The sequence below is a fragment of the Pholcus phalangioides genome, unplaced genomic scaffold (genome assembly GCF_987345545.1).
Source record: "Pholcus phalangioides strain wild (caught in Gottingen) unplaced genomic scaffold, Ppha-v1.0 ptg000015l_1, whole genome shotgun sequence".
Lineage (NCBI taxonomy): Eukaryota > Metazoa > Arthropoda > Arachnida > Araneae > Pholcidae > Pholcus > Pholcus phalangioides.
The window spans coordinates 108175674-108192401 of record NW_028301608.1 but is presented as its reverse complement, the minus strand read 5'-3'; the positions used below and the strand labels follow the sequence as shown (position 1 = coordinate 108192401).

The following is a 16728-nucleotide window of genomic DNA, read 5'->3' as shown; positions in this document are numbered from 1 at the left end:
CGACTTTTGACGTCTTAACGGTCCTGGAAAACGCATTTTCTCTCTCTCTCTCTCTAGGGAGAAATTCCAGATTATTCGTCCAAAACATTTCCCACGGCTCAGGGTTTTATCAGAAGGATATGATGATCTTCCTGTACGTTATGGTGATAGGATGTTATCGGGTGCGCTCTTGATACGGTGAGGAAACGATATATCGGATATGGGGCTATCATAGGAAATAGGATCTTCTATTTTTCGGAATATTTGTTTCTTTCGCAGATGCGTAAGAAAGCGAGGAAGAGACTGCATTTCGTGTTCGATAAAAAGAAAGTAGACAGATCATGGAGAGATCAACTGATTACATCCTGATCTGCATTAAGGTAAAGACCGCATAGCAGGCGAATAAATATTAAGCCCTAAACAAAATTCAATAAATATGAGATTATACAGGGTGGACGTGCTTGCAATTTTATATAGCTAGAAACATACACAGATGAGGAATATAATGTGCAGTATATATTTAAAATAAACCTTCAGAGCATCTTGAAAATTCGGTAATTTCTTTCAAACGTATCGGTACTCCTACTTGAAATTGAGGCGATATAGGTAGACTTTCATGATACGTATCAACATATACCCAATTGGCTACTTCATCAAACACCAACTCTGGCCATATCGCTATATTGTAATTTACTGCCATTAATGAGTTGGGTTGAAAATGAAGGCCTTGTCTGTCGGTGGTCGCCTCATGCTCGTTAGGGAAAATATTTGATATATACCCTTCCTCGGGTTTGAACCTGGCACCCTGACAGCAACCTTCACGATGGTAGACCAGCATCTTACCACCACGCCACTCGGACACGCAGCATCTAATTGGCCTGCTGTTCCAACTGATGTGTTTCGAAAGTCATTAAAAAAAAAAAAGCAAGCTAGGAAACAGTGAGTGTGAATATTGAGATAATAATGACGTCACACTTTTGCTCAAAGACGGTGCGTAGGTGAGACTGGAATTTCCAGATCTATGTCCAGTGAAATATCATGTATTTTACGGGTGTTGGCAGTCTGATGCGCGGTCTCCCAGTTATAAAAGTCCCTCCGCAGAAAGCAGGCACACCTACAACACGATACTGACATAACATGAAAATTCAAGCATTTTCCATCTTTACTTCAGAAAATGGAAGCCAGATGGCAGCGCGAACACGAAACGAAGAATATGTACGAGGTGCATGTACGGGTGAGTTGTAGTAGTCTTTGATGCTTATAAATTGTCTTTCACAAACAGTATGTGCACAATGACTCTTTTCTTCAGCTAAAGACATGCCCTAGTAGATAATACCTACTCGTTCTAGTCTTGAATCTGAGAAGTGGAACCACACCAAATGTGACATAGCTAAAGTAGGAAATAAGAATGTTTGGAAAAATCTGTCAAAGTCGTTCCTGCTGTAATCAATCGGTACTTGAGAAGTGTTTTGACTAAAATTCCTACGTTAAATTTTTTTTTAAACATTTTATATCTGCTGTTGGTATTGACAGTTACCGTACGTTCTGCGTTATACATGGAAAAATAGGGGCCAACAATCCAACACATGAAAATTTCACACAATACCGAAAACTTTCATTGCATCTGAGGCTCTCAAAATTTTTCAATAAATCCACATTTGCACCAGTCAAAAGTGCATGATATACAAATTGCCCAACTTCCAGTTCGCAACAGATGTAGGTACACCGCGAATGCTCTGATTGGGTCGTTGATTTAAATTGGTAGGTGCAGTACAAGCTATTCTGTATGTGACTGCTCATAGTCACATTGTTTGGAACTCACCACCGACTGTTTGAAGCTCATGAGAGAGGTATTCAGCTGCGTATAGTCACAAGAAAAAAAGTACTAAGAGCATCTGAAATTTATTCTAATGATATAAATTAGAATAAATAATTTTTTTTATGTTAATTTTTCGATATCAAATCATAGCCAATACGTAAGTGTTCAATATCATCGCTAAGCGTTGCATCTCCAAACAATAATGGAATATCACAATGAAACGCCACGGACGATTAGAAACACGCGTTTCAAATTCGGGAATTCCATATCTATACACACGCACAAAACGGGACTATCATTTCCACTGTTCCCGTAGTAATTGATGAACTCGACCGTGTTATCTGGTCACCCGGAGTTGTGTTTAAATAAACAGTTGCACATTGGAATTCAATCACAATACCGAATTGTGATACAATGAGATATCCATGGCAGACATCAACACTACTACAACAGGGCATCGGGATTGAATACATTGCTCTTATGCTGTTCGACGATGAGCTAGATTTTAACTCTACAGGCTGTCCCAAATGGTTTGCGTAACAGATATCTCTGCGCAAACGTTCACTTTAGATCAACCAGAAAAAGTTTCCAAATGACGGAACGGTTACTCAAAATGTCTTAAATTTCCCAAGGGGTCGGTATGCATAAAAAATAGAAAAATAAAATTTCTGTGTAGACCCCGCGTGCATTTCAAAATGGTTTCAATCATAAAAATGTAGATCCCGCTCTGAAAAGTCATTTACATAAAATTACATATTTTTAGATGTAATATTAACAGAGAGACTTTGAAGTTTTCAGAATTTGACGCCAATGAGTGAGGGTGGGGTTCAGAAATTTTGCGAGCGTATATTTTAATAACAAAAAACCATAATTGCTATTTGTTGTGAATAAAAAAAAACCATAATGATTGAGTTCATTCCATTTTGTACAGTTCCCTAAAAATAACAACTTTTGAGATGATGTAAACTTGCCAACACAGTGATTTTATGTATTTAATGCCTCGAAAAATATTGCATTTCAAAATATGAACTTTTTTTGCAAATGAATTTTCAGAGAGCTATCTATCTTTCAATAATTGGAAGTTTTAGCAAATGGGGACTGTAAGAAAAAGTTAGAATTGAAAAATTAAAAAATAAAAATTAAAAAATTAAAATAAAAGAAAAATTAATTAATTTTTTTTACGCATACGATCCCTCAAACAAATTTTGAGATTTTAAGTGACTGCACATCATATTTAAAAACTTTTTGTAATTCATTGAAAGTATGTTTTTTAAAGTCAACGGTTGGAGATATATCTGCTGTGCAAACAACTTGGGTCTGTATAACAAAGAAGTAAACATTAACACTCACATGGGAGCCAATTTCTCATAGTCAAGCGACAAAATTGTATGCATGCAGTATTATCATGTTTTAAATGACCCACACGAGGCAATAGCAAAGCACAGGAAATAGGAAGTACGCTGTCTTCCCTCAATTCATACAAGGCATCCCCTCATATTTTACTTCAGCTCTTTTCCAAGTGCGAAGCGTATTTTTACCATACAATCATCCAAAAAAAAAAAAAAAAATGTACATCCATTCCTGACATCCCTTCCACAACGCATGAGCGATGATGATATGAATGACAAGCGTGTCAGTGGGATATCAAAGCGCCACGACCTTCACAGTATTGAAATTACCCTCTGAAATCCTACTTTTTTTGAAACCTACAAAGATTATTCTGGAAGTAAAGACTGAATAAGTAATCCAGTATTATGCAAGATCTTAATCTTTACATATTCACAAAAATCTTTTCAAGTATGGAAAACTTTCCTTTATAATCTTTATAAAGTTTCAAAGCACATTTCTTTAAGTCTTCCTTTTTCGAATGAGCGACAAGCTATTCATGTCATGTACTCGAGTCAAACTGATGTTTAGCCTCTGATGCAATTCGACAGAGGAAAAATTGCGTAAGTGGTGTGTTACTGCATTCTGTAAGCAAAGCCCTATCTTTACACAACGTAACCGGAATTCAACTCTGTCGAATTGTATAGAACTTGGAAGAAAAACCTGAAAACATTAATTGGAAATATTCAAATTCATCCCGTCGCGTCGTATTAGAGGAAAAAATTTCATTGAAAATACCAAAAAAAAAAAAAATAATAATAATAATGAATTAAAAAAATAAATAAATAAAAAAAAAAAATAAAAAAATAAATAAATAAAATAAATTAAAATTATCTTTATTTGAACACTTAATACGACTTAAATTAGAGATATTTTACATGAGAGACGAAATAAAGAAAATTAATAACGAATACGCAGTTAATTTATGCATTGAATGAAAACGAATAAATAAATAAATAAAATTTATACGGTCTAACTCAGTTATAACGTTAATGTATAAAAGGGTAGTCTACACTCTACAGTAGGAAGATTCCCGTAGTGGTTTTCAAACCGTGGGTACGACCCCCCCCCCCTTCCCTGTGGCGACGCGTTAAAGAACTAGAGAGGAAGGAAAATGAAAGAATTAAGAAGATATTTATTCAGTGTGTATATAGGTAACAGAGTGTGTGTGTGGTATTTTACTGGCGAGCCGTTGATCACAGAGGTACACTCCCCTCGAGAAAAAATATCCAAACAACGCATAGTACTCAGATATGCCATTCATGTTGCAAGGGGTTGTATAGTTATTGAAATAAAAATGTTAACTTTTTGACATCTTGTGTTCAAGAACCCAATTAGAAAGTGGTTTTCCTGTCTCTCCTGATGTCAAGTGCAATATTCGCTAAGATATTCGAATTAGAAAAACGGAGTAAAGTTGAGAAAAAAAGAATTTATTTTTATGGTTTTTTTTGATAAATTAAAAACAAAGCGTTCTCAAATTTCAGCGGCAGTACTGTATAGAAAAAAAAAACTCAACACACACGTAAACAGTAACAAAAACAGTACATAACTGATATTTTTGACAATTTACGTTACATAAAACTAATTATATTGCAAAATGAGCACCCTTTCACCCGTTTAGATACATCTAAAAGGCACTCGTATTGAAATATGATAGTTTTATGAATTGCAAATTGCCATGAACATTAATTACGCCCTTTTTGTATTGAATTTTATGTGTTATGTCAAGTTTTTCGTTTTACAGCACCACCTGTGAGCGATATTTGAACTTTTTTTTTTAATTTACCAAAAAAAACTGCAGGGCACGAAAGAATTTAAGTGCAAACTACTTTTTTTTAATGTCAATTGGTTACTTTGTTATTAATTTTTGAAATGTGTTCAGGACTTCCACCCTTATCAAGCCAATAACATGCTGAGCGTTTTAGAAAAACAACAAAAATCAATATTCTATTGAGAACTAATTTATACGCATAGGAATAGTAATAAACAAATCAAGAAATCTATTTGATAGGAAATGACCGTGCAATCACTGTTTTATTTTGAATGAAGCTGGTTACAGTAGGAAAGCGGGGATGGGGGGGGGGAGATCCGACAAAAGTGCTGTTCACGAACAAAAATATTTAAATGAACTGATGACCACATTTCTTTGAAAAAATACGGTAATAATCCGTAAAATACTGGACATCGCATATTGTCATCAAAACCATTGTCAGAAATAGCGGACAAAACGGACAAAAAAAAAATTGCGGACAAAACCGGACAAATATGTGAGATGAATATTTATAATTTTTGCCATAATTATCTTAATATAATTTATATTATAAAAACAATGTGTATTCGCGGCTTACTTGACTAAATATTACAAATTCAAATTTGTATCGTTGGAAACACGGGACAAATTTGCGGGTGGGGGGGGGGGGGGAAATCGGAACAACGAAAATTACAGGGATGTCTCTTAGTACGGGACACAAGTGGTTCGTCAAATTTTTCCAGACATTTTGCAAGTTCTTGTTTTCAGAAAGGTTGAGAAACACTGCGCTACCATATTCAAAAAAAAAAATAAAATAAAATAAATAAATAAAATAGGATTGTTACAAGACATTCAAAAAGAAAACTCTAATCAAAAATTCGAAAAGATATTCCACGTTAAATAAACAACAAATAGAATAGATATTAAAATCTACAAATTTTTCTAAATATCAACCGCACTAGTTATTTACTCCATCGACGACAAAGCGTAAATATATATTTTTATTACAATTAAATGAATTTGTTTCGGCTGTTCCCACAACTTCGAGGAAAATTCCCGAGCTGTCAGGACACGAGTCAGATTATTATGTCAAAAATGCATAATAATAACAAGAACCGCATTACAAACGAACAACGTTCCTTCATTTATGGGAGAGATACATCTTTTCAAAGAACAAAACTCACTGACACAAAACCTCATTAAGAAATGCCAGGATTGAATTCAGAAAACAGCAAAATTAAAACCCCCGAGCAAATAGGATTCTGTTCATTCTTCATAATAAATGTGAAAAATTCCTCAAAAAAAAAAAAAAAAAAAAAGAAGCGAAACAAACTAAGATTTCAAAGGGCTATAATAAGAACGAACAAAAATCCTTAATTCCTCGTCCGAAATGACAGAGGAATGCGCTCTCTCCTAATTAAAGTAATTCTCCGGGAAAGATTTCGGTTCCGATACAAAAAGGAGGGGAAAAAAAGGATTTTTAAAAATAATAAATTAATTAAAATAGTTGAGAACATTAAATTTTATTTAATCCGAGACAATGGTTAATTAGGATAACATTTTTTTCTTCTTCTTCTCTTGTTTGACGAGAGTCGAAATGGGAATCCACAGAAAACTGTCAAAAAGTCCCCGGATGTTCATTCCCCCCCCCTTTTAATAATGATCAATGGATATTAAATTCTTTTCAGAGGCTATTTAAAAACATTTTTTTTTTGTGAGAATAAGGACTTAATACTTATTTGAGCAGATTTGAATGCAAATTTTGAGAGCAGGTAAAGGATGTGTGTGTGCCAAACAAAGTTTAGGTCATATTATTTTACTTTCTATCGTTTTGTCTTTTATGTAGCTACATCTCGGGAGAAGATTAACTTACGATACAATACAATACAAAATACTTTGTTTTTTTGATGAAGTTAGGGTCATTAGATTTTGGGGAAAAAAAAGATTTATCTTTGGAGATTATTTTGTTATTGGAATTAGCCTCTAATTAACTAACTTGAAAAATTTTTAAATATGGACCTAATTAAAACTCAATACAGTTTTTTTAAAGTAGGATTTTTCTTTTCAACGTCATCTTTCCATGAGAGAATCCACCGCCATCATTTTTTAAAGATTTGCATATTTTTTCTACTACCTATTTACTATAGTCATCCAGACAAAAATGGAATAATAAAGAAAATTTCTATTTCGCCAAAATGCCTACCGGATTAAAACTGCTAACCGCAACCAAAAAAAAAACCCCGCCAATTAGAGGAAAAAATTAAGAGCTAAACATATTTTTTAATTCAAATTCAAACACAATACATCCAATCACGGCCAAACCATGCAGTAAACGTGTTTTTAATACTGGGATATAAATATTTATACAGGGTGTCCCATAAATTCGTATAAATAGTTCGTAAAATTCATAAAAGGTAAAGGAATTAGTATAGTTGAACGCAGTTTGAGGGGAAAGTCATCTTCACGAAGAGAGGAATTTTTTTAGGTACAGGAAAAGTAGCTCCAACATTAGTCAATAGAAGGCACTTCACGAAAGCAAATCACTGGAGATATAATAATCAGAGTCTTATAAAGAGCAGGGTGCACGATTAACAACTCATTTCTGAAGTTTCCAGTTACTGGCACTTGCATAAGGTTATCATTGTGATGTCGACATTGTTGGATAAAGCACTATTCGTGAAGATGTTTTTTTCTCAGCCGCAAATCACAGGCTGAAGCTTTACGAATTTTTAGGACACAGAAGAAAAATTCAGGTCCATCAGGTCTATAGAGGACCAAAATTTGAACTTTATTTTTTTGTGCCAAAAAAAACCCCTCTTTCATAGGAATAACTTTTTCCATAAATCGCATTCAAATATACCAATTTCTTCAATTTGTATTAATTTTTAAAGCACTGTATTTACAAATTTATGGGATATACTCTGCATTTCATGTATTATATTTGTTATATTAAGAAACATTGAATACGACAAATATGTGAGTTCGATACTTACAGTTGTTATTCACACTATATATCGTCGTCGTCCCCCCCCCCCCATTATGTCAGAAACATGAATAGACAAATTTTCACTTCTTTTATCAGTTGGTTGAATCCCTTATTTTGGTATCCAAGTTTTGCCAGGAACGTGCATATGTATCTCTATTGAAGCACAAATACAAATGCCACAACAGACAAAATGTCCAACAAGGTGGATGAAGAAAGATGGCCATAAAAAATATGGATGTCGAAATATATATCTAAAATACGTATATCAAAAATGCAGCAACCCAATAAGAGAAATAATAAACCAATAATTAAGATAAAATATACTACCCATAAAAAATTATGGTTGTCTCATATTACAAAACATTTTAGGTTGTTACAAAACATTTTAGGTTGTTACAAAACATTTTAGGTTGTTACAAAACATTTTAGGTTGTTACAAAACATTTTAGGTTGTTACATGTTACAAAACATTTTAGGTTGTTACATGTTACAAAACATTTTAGGTTGTTACATGTTACAAAACATTTTAGGTTGTTACATGTTACAAAACATTTTAGGTTGTTACATGTTACAAAACATTTTAGGTTGTTACATGTTACAAAACATTTTAGGTTGTTACATGTTACAAAACATTTTAGGTTGTTACATGTTACAAAACATTTTAGGTTGTTACATGTTACAAAACATTAGGATTACATCCTCCATAGAGTATTATAGGTAGAGTCATTCATACGTCGTTTCCCCACCCCCCTCCCAATAATTCCCACATTCTGGTATAAGGGAGAAGATATACGATTCTAGTAAAGATAACGAATTCAAGTTGCCTTCATCGAAAATTAAAAGGAAACGACATTTTTATCACAACGACAAAGCGGCTGAAAAAAATATGACAAATATAGGACGTGCAAAGGTCATGCTAGACACAGGGTAGTCTTACCGATTCGACGTCAGAGCAAGTGGGGGTCCCCACCCCCTTGATTCCAATTTAAAAATGCATCATTCTGTAAAAATCTTCAATGATTTGGAGTCTCCGTTGGGCTTGAGACGCGCTAGCCTACCCCATAAAACACCGTTGCCTTAACATACACTATTATAAAAAGAAATGCTGAGAAAATTAATCTTACATTATTTAAATTCCGAAAAAAAATTAATATAGGCTATATGGAAAAGCTTATCGATAAAAAACGGAAAATGTTCCAAAAGAAGGAAAGTATGCAGAGTGTTATACGTATCTTAAAACGATAACATGTATAATGACACAGAGGAAATGAAACAAAAAAAAAAGAAGAAAAATAGTGAAGAAAATGGATTAATGATCTTCTTCCTCGCGTAAGGCGTATCATCATTTATAAGAGCATCATTTTCACTCGTGATAATCCAGCTTCTCCTGAGAAGGAAAGCATTTGCCTCTGGTGCGAAAATCCGCCGTGAGATTGAAAAAAAGAAGATTATTTTCTCAGAAAGTGAATAAATGAGGAAGAAATTGAGAAAATGTTTTTCTTTCTCTCCATAGTATATTTTAAACGGATTTCAGCACATAATTATCATTCGAAAAAAGTTGGGAGGAATTGTTTGGAAATATTCGTATTGCATACATATGTTATAGTAAATGTGATAAATCTGGTTATTATACATAATGACTGATTGTAAGGCATAATCGCCGAGCACTTTGGTAAGTTTGATAAATTTCCGTAAATTTATCAATTTAACCGGTGGTTATGCATAGTACCCCACACAGCGACGTTGATAAATTTAACAAGTACTAAAAAAACATTTTTTTTCGGCGATTAAGCATAATACCCAAACGTCGCGTCGTTGGTAAACATGATAAATTGCGCATTACATGACATATTACACATGATAATTCATACATGCATTGCATCAGTATATCGGGGTGTGAGACTATACTCATCACACATACTAGACTAATTTAGATTTTTTTCCATATTTATTAAATAAATTCACCAATTACACTACATTATTATGCATAATCACAGATAAGGGCGATAAATTTCAATTATTTATAAAAATTTACCAACGACGCTTGGGCATTACGCATGCTCGCCGGTAAATTAATAAGTTTATCAAATTGACCAAGACGATTGGTAAGTATGTATAGGAACCGATTTATCACATTTATACAAATAGAAATACAACGCCACAACAGGCAAAATGCCCAACAAGGTGGCTGAGAAAAAGATGCTCATAAAAATATGGATGTCATATATTTCAAAAATATAGCAACCCAATTAAAAATGCAATTAACGTAATTAATAATTATCTGTTATACTATGTATTACTCTCTCTCTTATCTCTGTGTGTGTGTATAATGTCTCTCTTATCTGTAAGTATTACGTAAGTGGGTACGAAGTAGATTTCCCTTTTTACTCTCACCTACCTGTTCTCTTTCGTTCTTACATGTATATGCAGTTGAATCTCGTTTTAACTAACGTTTTTCTGATATCCCGGATAAGCTTACGTAGGACCAATGTAAAAACCTGGAATTCCTTTCTAACGAAATTTCGTTATAACGAAGTGATTTTTCCGGTTTCTTGGAGTTCGTTATAACGGGATTCGACTGTTGTAGAAGGATACATCAAGGAGGTAAAAAAAAACTACTTTTTTTCATAGGGTTGCAACAAAGCTTCGCGATGATGAGAAGAGAGGAAAGAAAACAGAGAGAACTTGTTTGAACTTATTCCACTGGCGTTAGGACGCAATATTACGTCCTTGATCGTAAAGTGGTTAGCTTACAGTAGAATTCTACGAACTACCTAGAAATACATTTTGTACTTGTGTTTTATACTGTATGTTATGAGCGTATTTTTGTTACTAAAACACGTACTAACAAACATATAATAACTAAATTTAATAAAAATTCAATTATTTTTCATTCTTTTACGGCAACAGTGTTCGGAAATCTCTTCAGCTTATATTCTAGACACATGTTCTTTTTTCTGTGTACGTATAGTATTTATATATAAATATAGGAGGTATTTTTTTCTTTTCTTTCTTTAATTTTCTTTTACGAGAAATAATCTGTTTTTGAAAATTAGCTAAGCTTTGATCTCGTGAAATTTAGCAATGCTAGACACCGTCTAAGATTAAATTTAAAAAATAAACAATAGAAGAAAGTGAAATAATCTATTAAAATTATAGTAGTATGTATATATATATATTTAGGTGCTTTATGTGAGCATTTATAACACAATATATATAAAAATGAGAAGAAATGTTTTCCTATAGTCAATAAAAATTACCGTTTTCGCTTCATTTTCCAGCTCCGCTATTCTCTGCTGGTGATTCCTGAGTTTTTCCCTTTCATTGACGAGTTCCTGCCTCAAGTTCTGGACTTCATCTTCTAAATCACGGATCTGGAGAAAAGAAAAAATCACAGACTGTTTTAAAACTTATCAAACCACTAAATCTTTTTCATGATATATTTAAGACGAACAACACGTGGTAAAAATTATTCTTAATTACACGGGGGCGGGGTGTATGACAACATGCACGAATCAAAATTTTCATAATATGGTACTCATTCACATTTTTTATTTCTTCATTCTTTCGCCATAGAGTGTCACGGTATATGTTATCGAATCCCTCTCAGTAAACACCTCTATATCGTGGACTAAAACGTATAATCTGGATGTCATGACATCCACTACCGCGGTTCAGCAAATCATTGGGTCAAGCAAAAATCAGTGAAATTTTTTCATTACATTTGGGCAATGCGTAATCTATTCAGAGAATTACGTAAATAAGGTTTTTATGTATAAATTTCTACTACACACACCTAAAATAAATGCTTTTTTTCAGGTTTGCAAATAATAGCACAAGAAAATGAATATAATTATTCAGCATGCTTTCGAAAGTATTATTCAAAGTTTATGAAGGTTTCGGACTGAGAATTCAATTTAGTTCAGCTGTTTTATACAGTTATCCGATTTTTGAATTTGAATATGTATTGAAATAGAACGGAATTAGAAAAAAAAATCAATTTAAAATGGTTCGTCTTCTTAGCTGGTATTTACTTACGAAGGTTCGAATGTATAGTGAAAACTCGGTCAGCGAACGCCTCGGGTTACGAATTTTTTCGGCTAATGCGCAGATTTTTTCGTGATTTTTCTGTCTCGGCTAACGAATACGGATTGAGCTAAGGAACATTTTAGTTGATGGGGGAACATGTTCACCTAGCACAGCCATGTAGTGAGCTGAAGTTTTGCCCTAATCAGCTCCAGCATTACTGTCGCATTATTGTCGCATTCAACTTATATTCAACTCAGAATCATTTCCCAGATTCATCTTTACTTCTCTTTCTGAAAGTTTTGAACCATTCCATGCAAAATGAAGGATTCAGCTAATAAAAAATGCATTGAAAAAAAAGGAGTCTATGCTTTCAGAGCAGCATACTTTCAATGCAAGACTCTTAGCATCAAACTGAACAGTTTCGACATTCCAAGAGATTATCTTTTCCATCTGCATGTATTAGACAGACACAGAAATGAGCAGACCCCGAATCAAAAAGGGATTAGGACACCTACGAATTCGACTGGGTTGCGACAGCATCACTTTTAGTCTACTAGAGTTGATGTTGATTGTGTACATTAGTGTAAAATAAAAAGATCTTCAGTATCTCAACTTTCTGTAGATTCTCATCTATCGATTTTGAAGATGTTCATTTTAGCCTTCGGTCAGTTTTTATTTTATTTTTATAGCAGTCTGAGGTTTAGAAAAAAAACAACTCATCTTTATTTATTTAACAATGAACATAGAAACCTATAAAAAATTTCAGCTAGCAAACGTGATTACGGAACGAATTGACTTCGTTAGCCAAGGCATCACTGTATACGTAAGTACACTTCGCTAATCAAATTCAATAATATTGGATCATTACAAATCCAGACTATTACATTCGAATGAAAAATCCTACTTCACAGAATTTCAGTCCCGAAAAATAGAGAAGAAACAAGTGAAAATTTGGATCCATTTTTATAAGAATTTCGAAAGTTTTTCGTAATGGGGGGGGGGGGGGGGGTTTCCTCTTCCCCCCCCCCCCCTCCCACCACAGCTTCTTAAAAAACCCAGACCAGTATTATTCTGACTGGGGAGAAAATGTTTTACTTTTACCGTATCCATTTTATGCCTGGGAGATATAACGCTTAGTCAACCGTCGAGACAAAGTTACAAAAGAAAAAAAAAACTCAAGAAAGAAAAGATAAACCTGGAAAGAAAAAAAGAAAGAAAACGAAAGCAAAAAACTCGAGACGTCTTCCGATAACAACAGGATAAAAGGAGAAAAGAAAACGCCCAAATAAAATGAATGGAGAAGTATAAAAAAAAGAAAGAAAAATATATGAAAGAACAAAAGAAAAAGCGGCAAAAGGGAAGATGATTTTCTTTTCTCTTTTCTTTTGCGGTGAATGGTAGAAAGGAGAAGATGTGCATGATGGATGATCTTCAAGACGACGCGTCACACATCCTTCTCACCCGATAGCATCTTCCAAGGATGCCCGGGAGGATTCTTCTTCTTCTTCTTCTTGGAAGATGCAAAAGGAACAGAAGAAAATCGCTTTCTTCGCGATCTTCCACCATCTCACCATGGCAAGAGAGAGAGAGAGTTTGCAGCAAAAGAGATAGAGATGAAGGAAAGCGATAATCGCCGCAATGCGAAGAAGATAATGCATTCCCGCGCCGCCAAGTCCTCACATTAAGCTAGTGTCACCGTGTGAAACGTGGTAATGGTGATGACTTTCAGTGAGGGGGGGGGGGGCTTCCCTGTAAAAGGACTGGCGAGCTGGGGGAAAAGCAACGACTGGGGTGTGGAATGAGTATAGGTTCGGTCCCCTTGTTTTGGACGACGGCGAAGACAAAGGCTTTCTTCTCACGCTATATGATGCTCAGTATCCCAGAGGAAGGACAAGGATGAACGGGAAGGGGCGGCTATGGCGGCTATAGACGTTGGAAGCGAACGTTATAATGGCACATTATCTCCCTTTGGGTACCGAGACTTTTATACGTGAAAGTTTGATCTAGATTTATTTCGAAATTTCTTCGATCAAAGTATACGAAATTCGAGGAGTATGATGCTAAATAGATGGTTATAAGAGGAGAGGGGGGCTTGTTTGATGCAGCATTTTGTAACGAATGAAGAAGGGAAAAGTTTTATGTCTTTTGAATAGCGATGCAGAATAATGGTAGGGTCACGTACGGAAGTTTTTATCTATGAACCGGCTGATACGGTTTTAAAATAAATGAATAATATCTTTCGTGAATTTATATTTTTCATGAATAATATCCCAGCTGATGGATCGGGACATTTTGCTTAGGGAGTATAAGAGCAAGTTTAAAAACGTGACAAAACTTGAGACAAGCGTAAGATAAGCAATTAGACGGGATGATCACGTTGATGACACTGAAGGCATGATTCACCGTGAGAAAAATTCCTTCAAAAAAGAAAAATGAGATTCGAGTCTCATTCATTATTTTATCGTATCATTTACTTTTTTATTTCAGGACTATTAAGAAAGTTCGAGCATTCTTCCGTGTTTTCGTGCAACAGGAGGTGCATGTGCTCCAGATTAGTGCAATAATCACACGTCTACTTGGCTGAAGAGTCGCGTTTTGCGGTCCATATTAAAGATTACTGAAATGTAATAATTAACATCCAGTCAGTGCTTTCTTTGGCAGAGATTTGAAGCAGTGTTCACTTCGTACTGTGAGCAGAAAAATATCCAATAAAGCGATGTCTTAAACAAGATAAAATTTGGAGAAATTAAGGGTAAATCCTGGCAAATACATGGGGGAAAAATCCCCCATCATACCAATTTCTTTTCTCTTTTTTTGGTAATTTAGGAAGCATATCTTTTAGTCTGATTTGAGTACAACATACAACAACCGTATTTTCCGGGGTTATCGGTGGCGCATAATCCCCATGCGGAATTTAAAGAAAGAAAAAAAAAAACAACGTACAATCTGTGACCGCATATTATCCGCGGGATTTTAAAAATATAATAATAAAAACTTATCTTGTGTTTTAATAAGTCTATCCATTGGTACGCTAATTGATGAAATTTATTTACGAAACAATAGCATTATTTCACACAAAACCAAATTTACAATCAATCATAAACTTTCGAATTCAGACTCATCCGAATACTCATCAGGCTGATTACATAATTTTCTGCAGATTGTCTGCAGCGGTAGATAATCCGCGTACTTCAACATGTTTAACCACTTTTTTTTAACAGATAATCCGCAGATTATATTTTGGGAGCTACTGAACGTTTACGAGTTGAAAGATTTATAAAACCGCATCAAACTGATAGAATCGGAAATAAAATTCATGGAAACAACTACCGAACTTTGCTGAGGAAGATCTTATTTGTTCATAGATAACAATGAAATAAAGATAAATTTCATATTCTTTTCCTTAATTATCATTTTAACTAGTTAAAAAAAAAACCCACTCTAATTAGTTAAATTTTTGTGATGGTATATTGTTTAAATTAAAAGTATGCTAACAGCACCAATTTACATTTTATATCCGTTTAAAAAAGCAAATCCTGTACGTTTTTATGGAGGTGAACCAACGGAGAAAATTTTCACAATACTCCTCGATATTTCTAAAATCATTGTTATGAAGACGTTAAAAGCTCTTGAAAGAAATGAATACACAGATGTTATGTCTCTTACAAAACTCGACGCAAGACGAATGGGAGAAGGCCACGGCTGTAACCTAAGACCGAAATTTCTCTAGCGCAGGTAGCATTCGTTGAAAATTCGGACACACTCGCACAAAGGGACTACTCGTGCGAGTACTAATTCATTCCGGAATGTAACATTACACCGAACGAAACAGCGGGATGGATTCTTCCAAACTTGAATTCTTTCTTGTGAAAAAGCGAAACACATTAGGAACGGAAGCTTCGAGTACATCAAGGAAACGGAAGAAATAAATAAAATAAAATAAAACGGAGCGTTGGGCGGTGGATCATATTAATATCTTATGTTTTGCGGAGCTTTTTTTCTCCCTCCTTAAAACACAAACGCCGCATCCGTCATAAGTAAGTGCACTTATTTTTATTCCGTTTCATTTTTATCTCATCTCTCGAGACGTTTCCGTGCGCGCATTTCATACTTACTATACAGCGACGACTCTTACTTCGACTTTTTCTTGTGCATTTCCATCTCGAAATGAACGGAATCGCAGAAGCAGGAACAACATCCGGGGCACTCGTACAAATGAAACACAAACTCCAAACGTAGGAGTTTTTTTTATTTTATTTTTCCTTGAGATTCATGTTCCGTAAACAATACTTGCATTATTTATTTCTTGCAACAAAACTGCTTTAATTCTTTTTTTGATATGCAATCGGAACAGCTGGCAGATTCCCTTGAAAACGAAACTGAGGCAGCCGCATCACTCGGACAGAGCAATAGCCAATAAATAGATGCGCTTCATGTATGTCCATATGTTATGAGGTATGAATGTAATAAATCCGGTTGTTATACACAATAACCAGTTATACTATCGACAGCCCAATAATTACAAACGTGATTCCTTGTGAAAAACTAATGCGGAAAAGTGTTTTCAGTTTTAGGATAGGACGAATATTTAAGGAATTATAACGTTTCGAAATTTTGTAAACGGTCAGTTACGCGCCAAACACCCAACGAAAAAAAAAAATCCCCCCATGCAGTGGGTTGCCGCTACTTGAAAATGAACTGAAATATCCAATCCCATTAGAAGCCAAGTTCAGTTATATCGGCGCTTTTCCCTCTTCGTGTAGAATGATGCTAACCTTG

At 34.5% G+C, this 16728-nt stretch overlaps 1 protein-coding gene across 2 annotated transcripts in view; it reads right to left on the bottom strand.

Moving 5' to 3' along the window:
• Positions 1-16728, bottom strand: part of LOC149077320 (uncharacterized) — a 418271-nt gene that overhangs the window by 87766 nt on the left and 313777 nt on the right. For both annotated transcript variants that reach the window (XM_089245092.1, XM_089245091.1), the window contains exon 4: positions 11181-11294. In XM_089245092.1, the coding sequence (XP_089101218.1) occupies positions 11181-11294 (114 nt within the window). The remainder of the gene's footprint in view (positions 1-11180; positions 11295-16728) is intronic.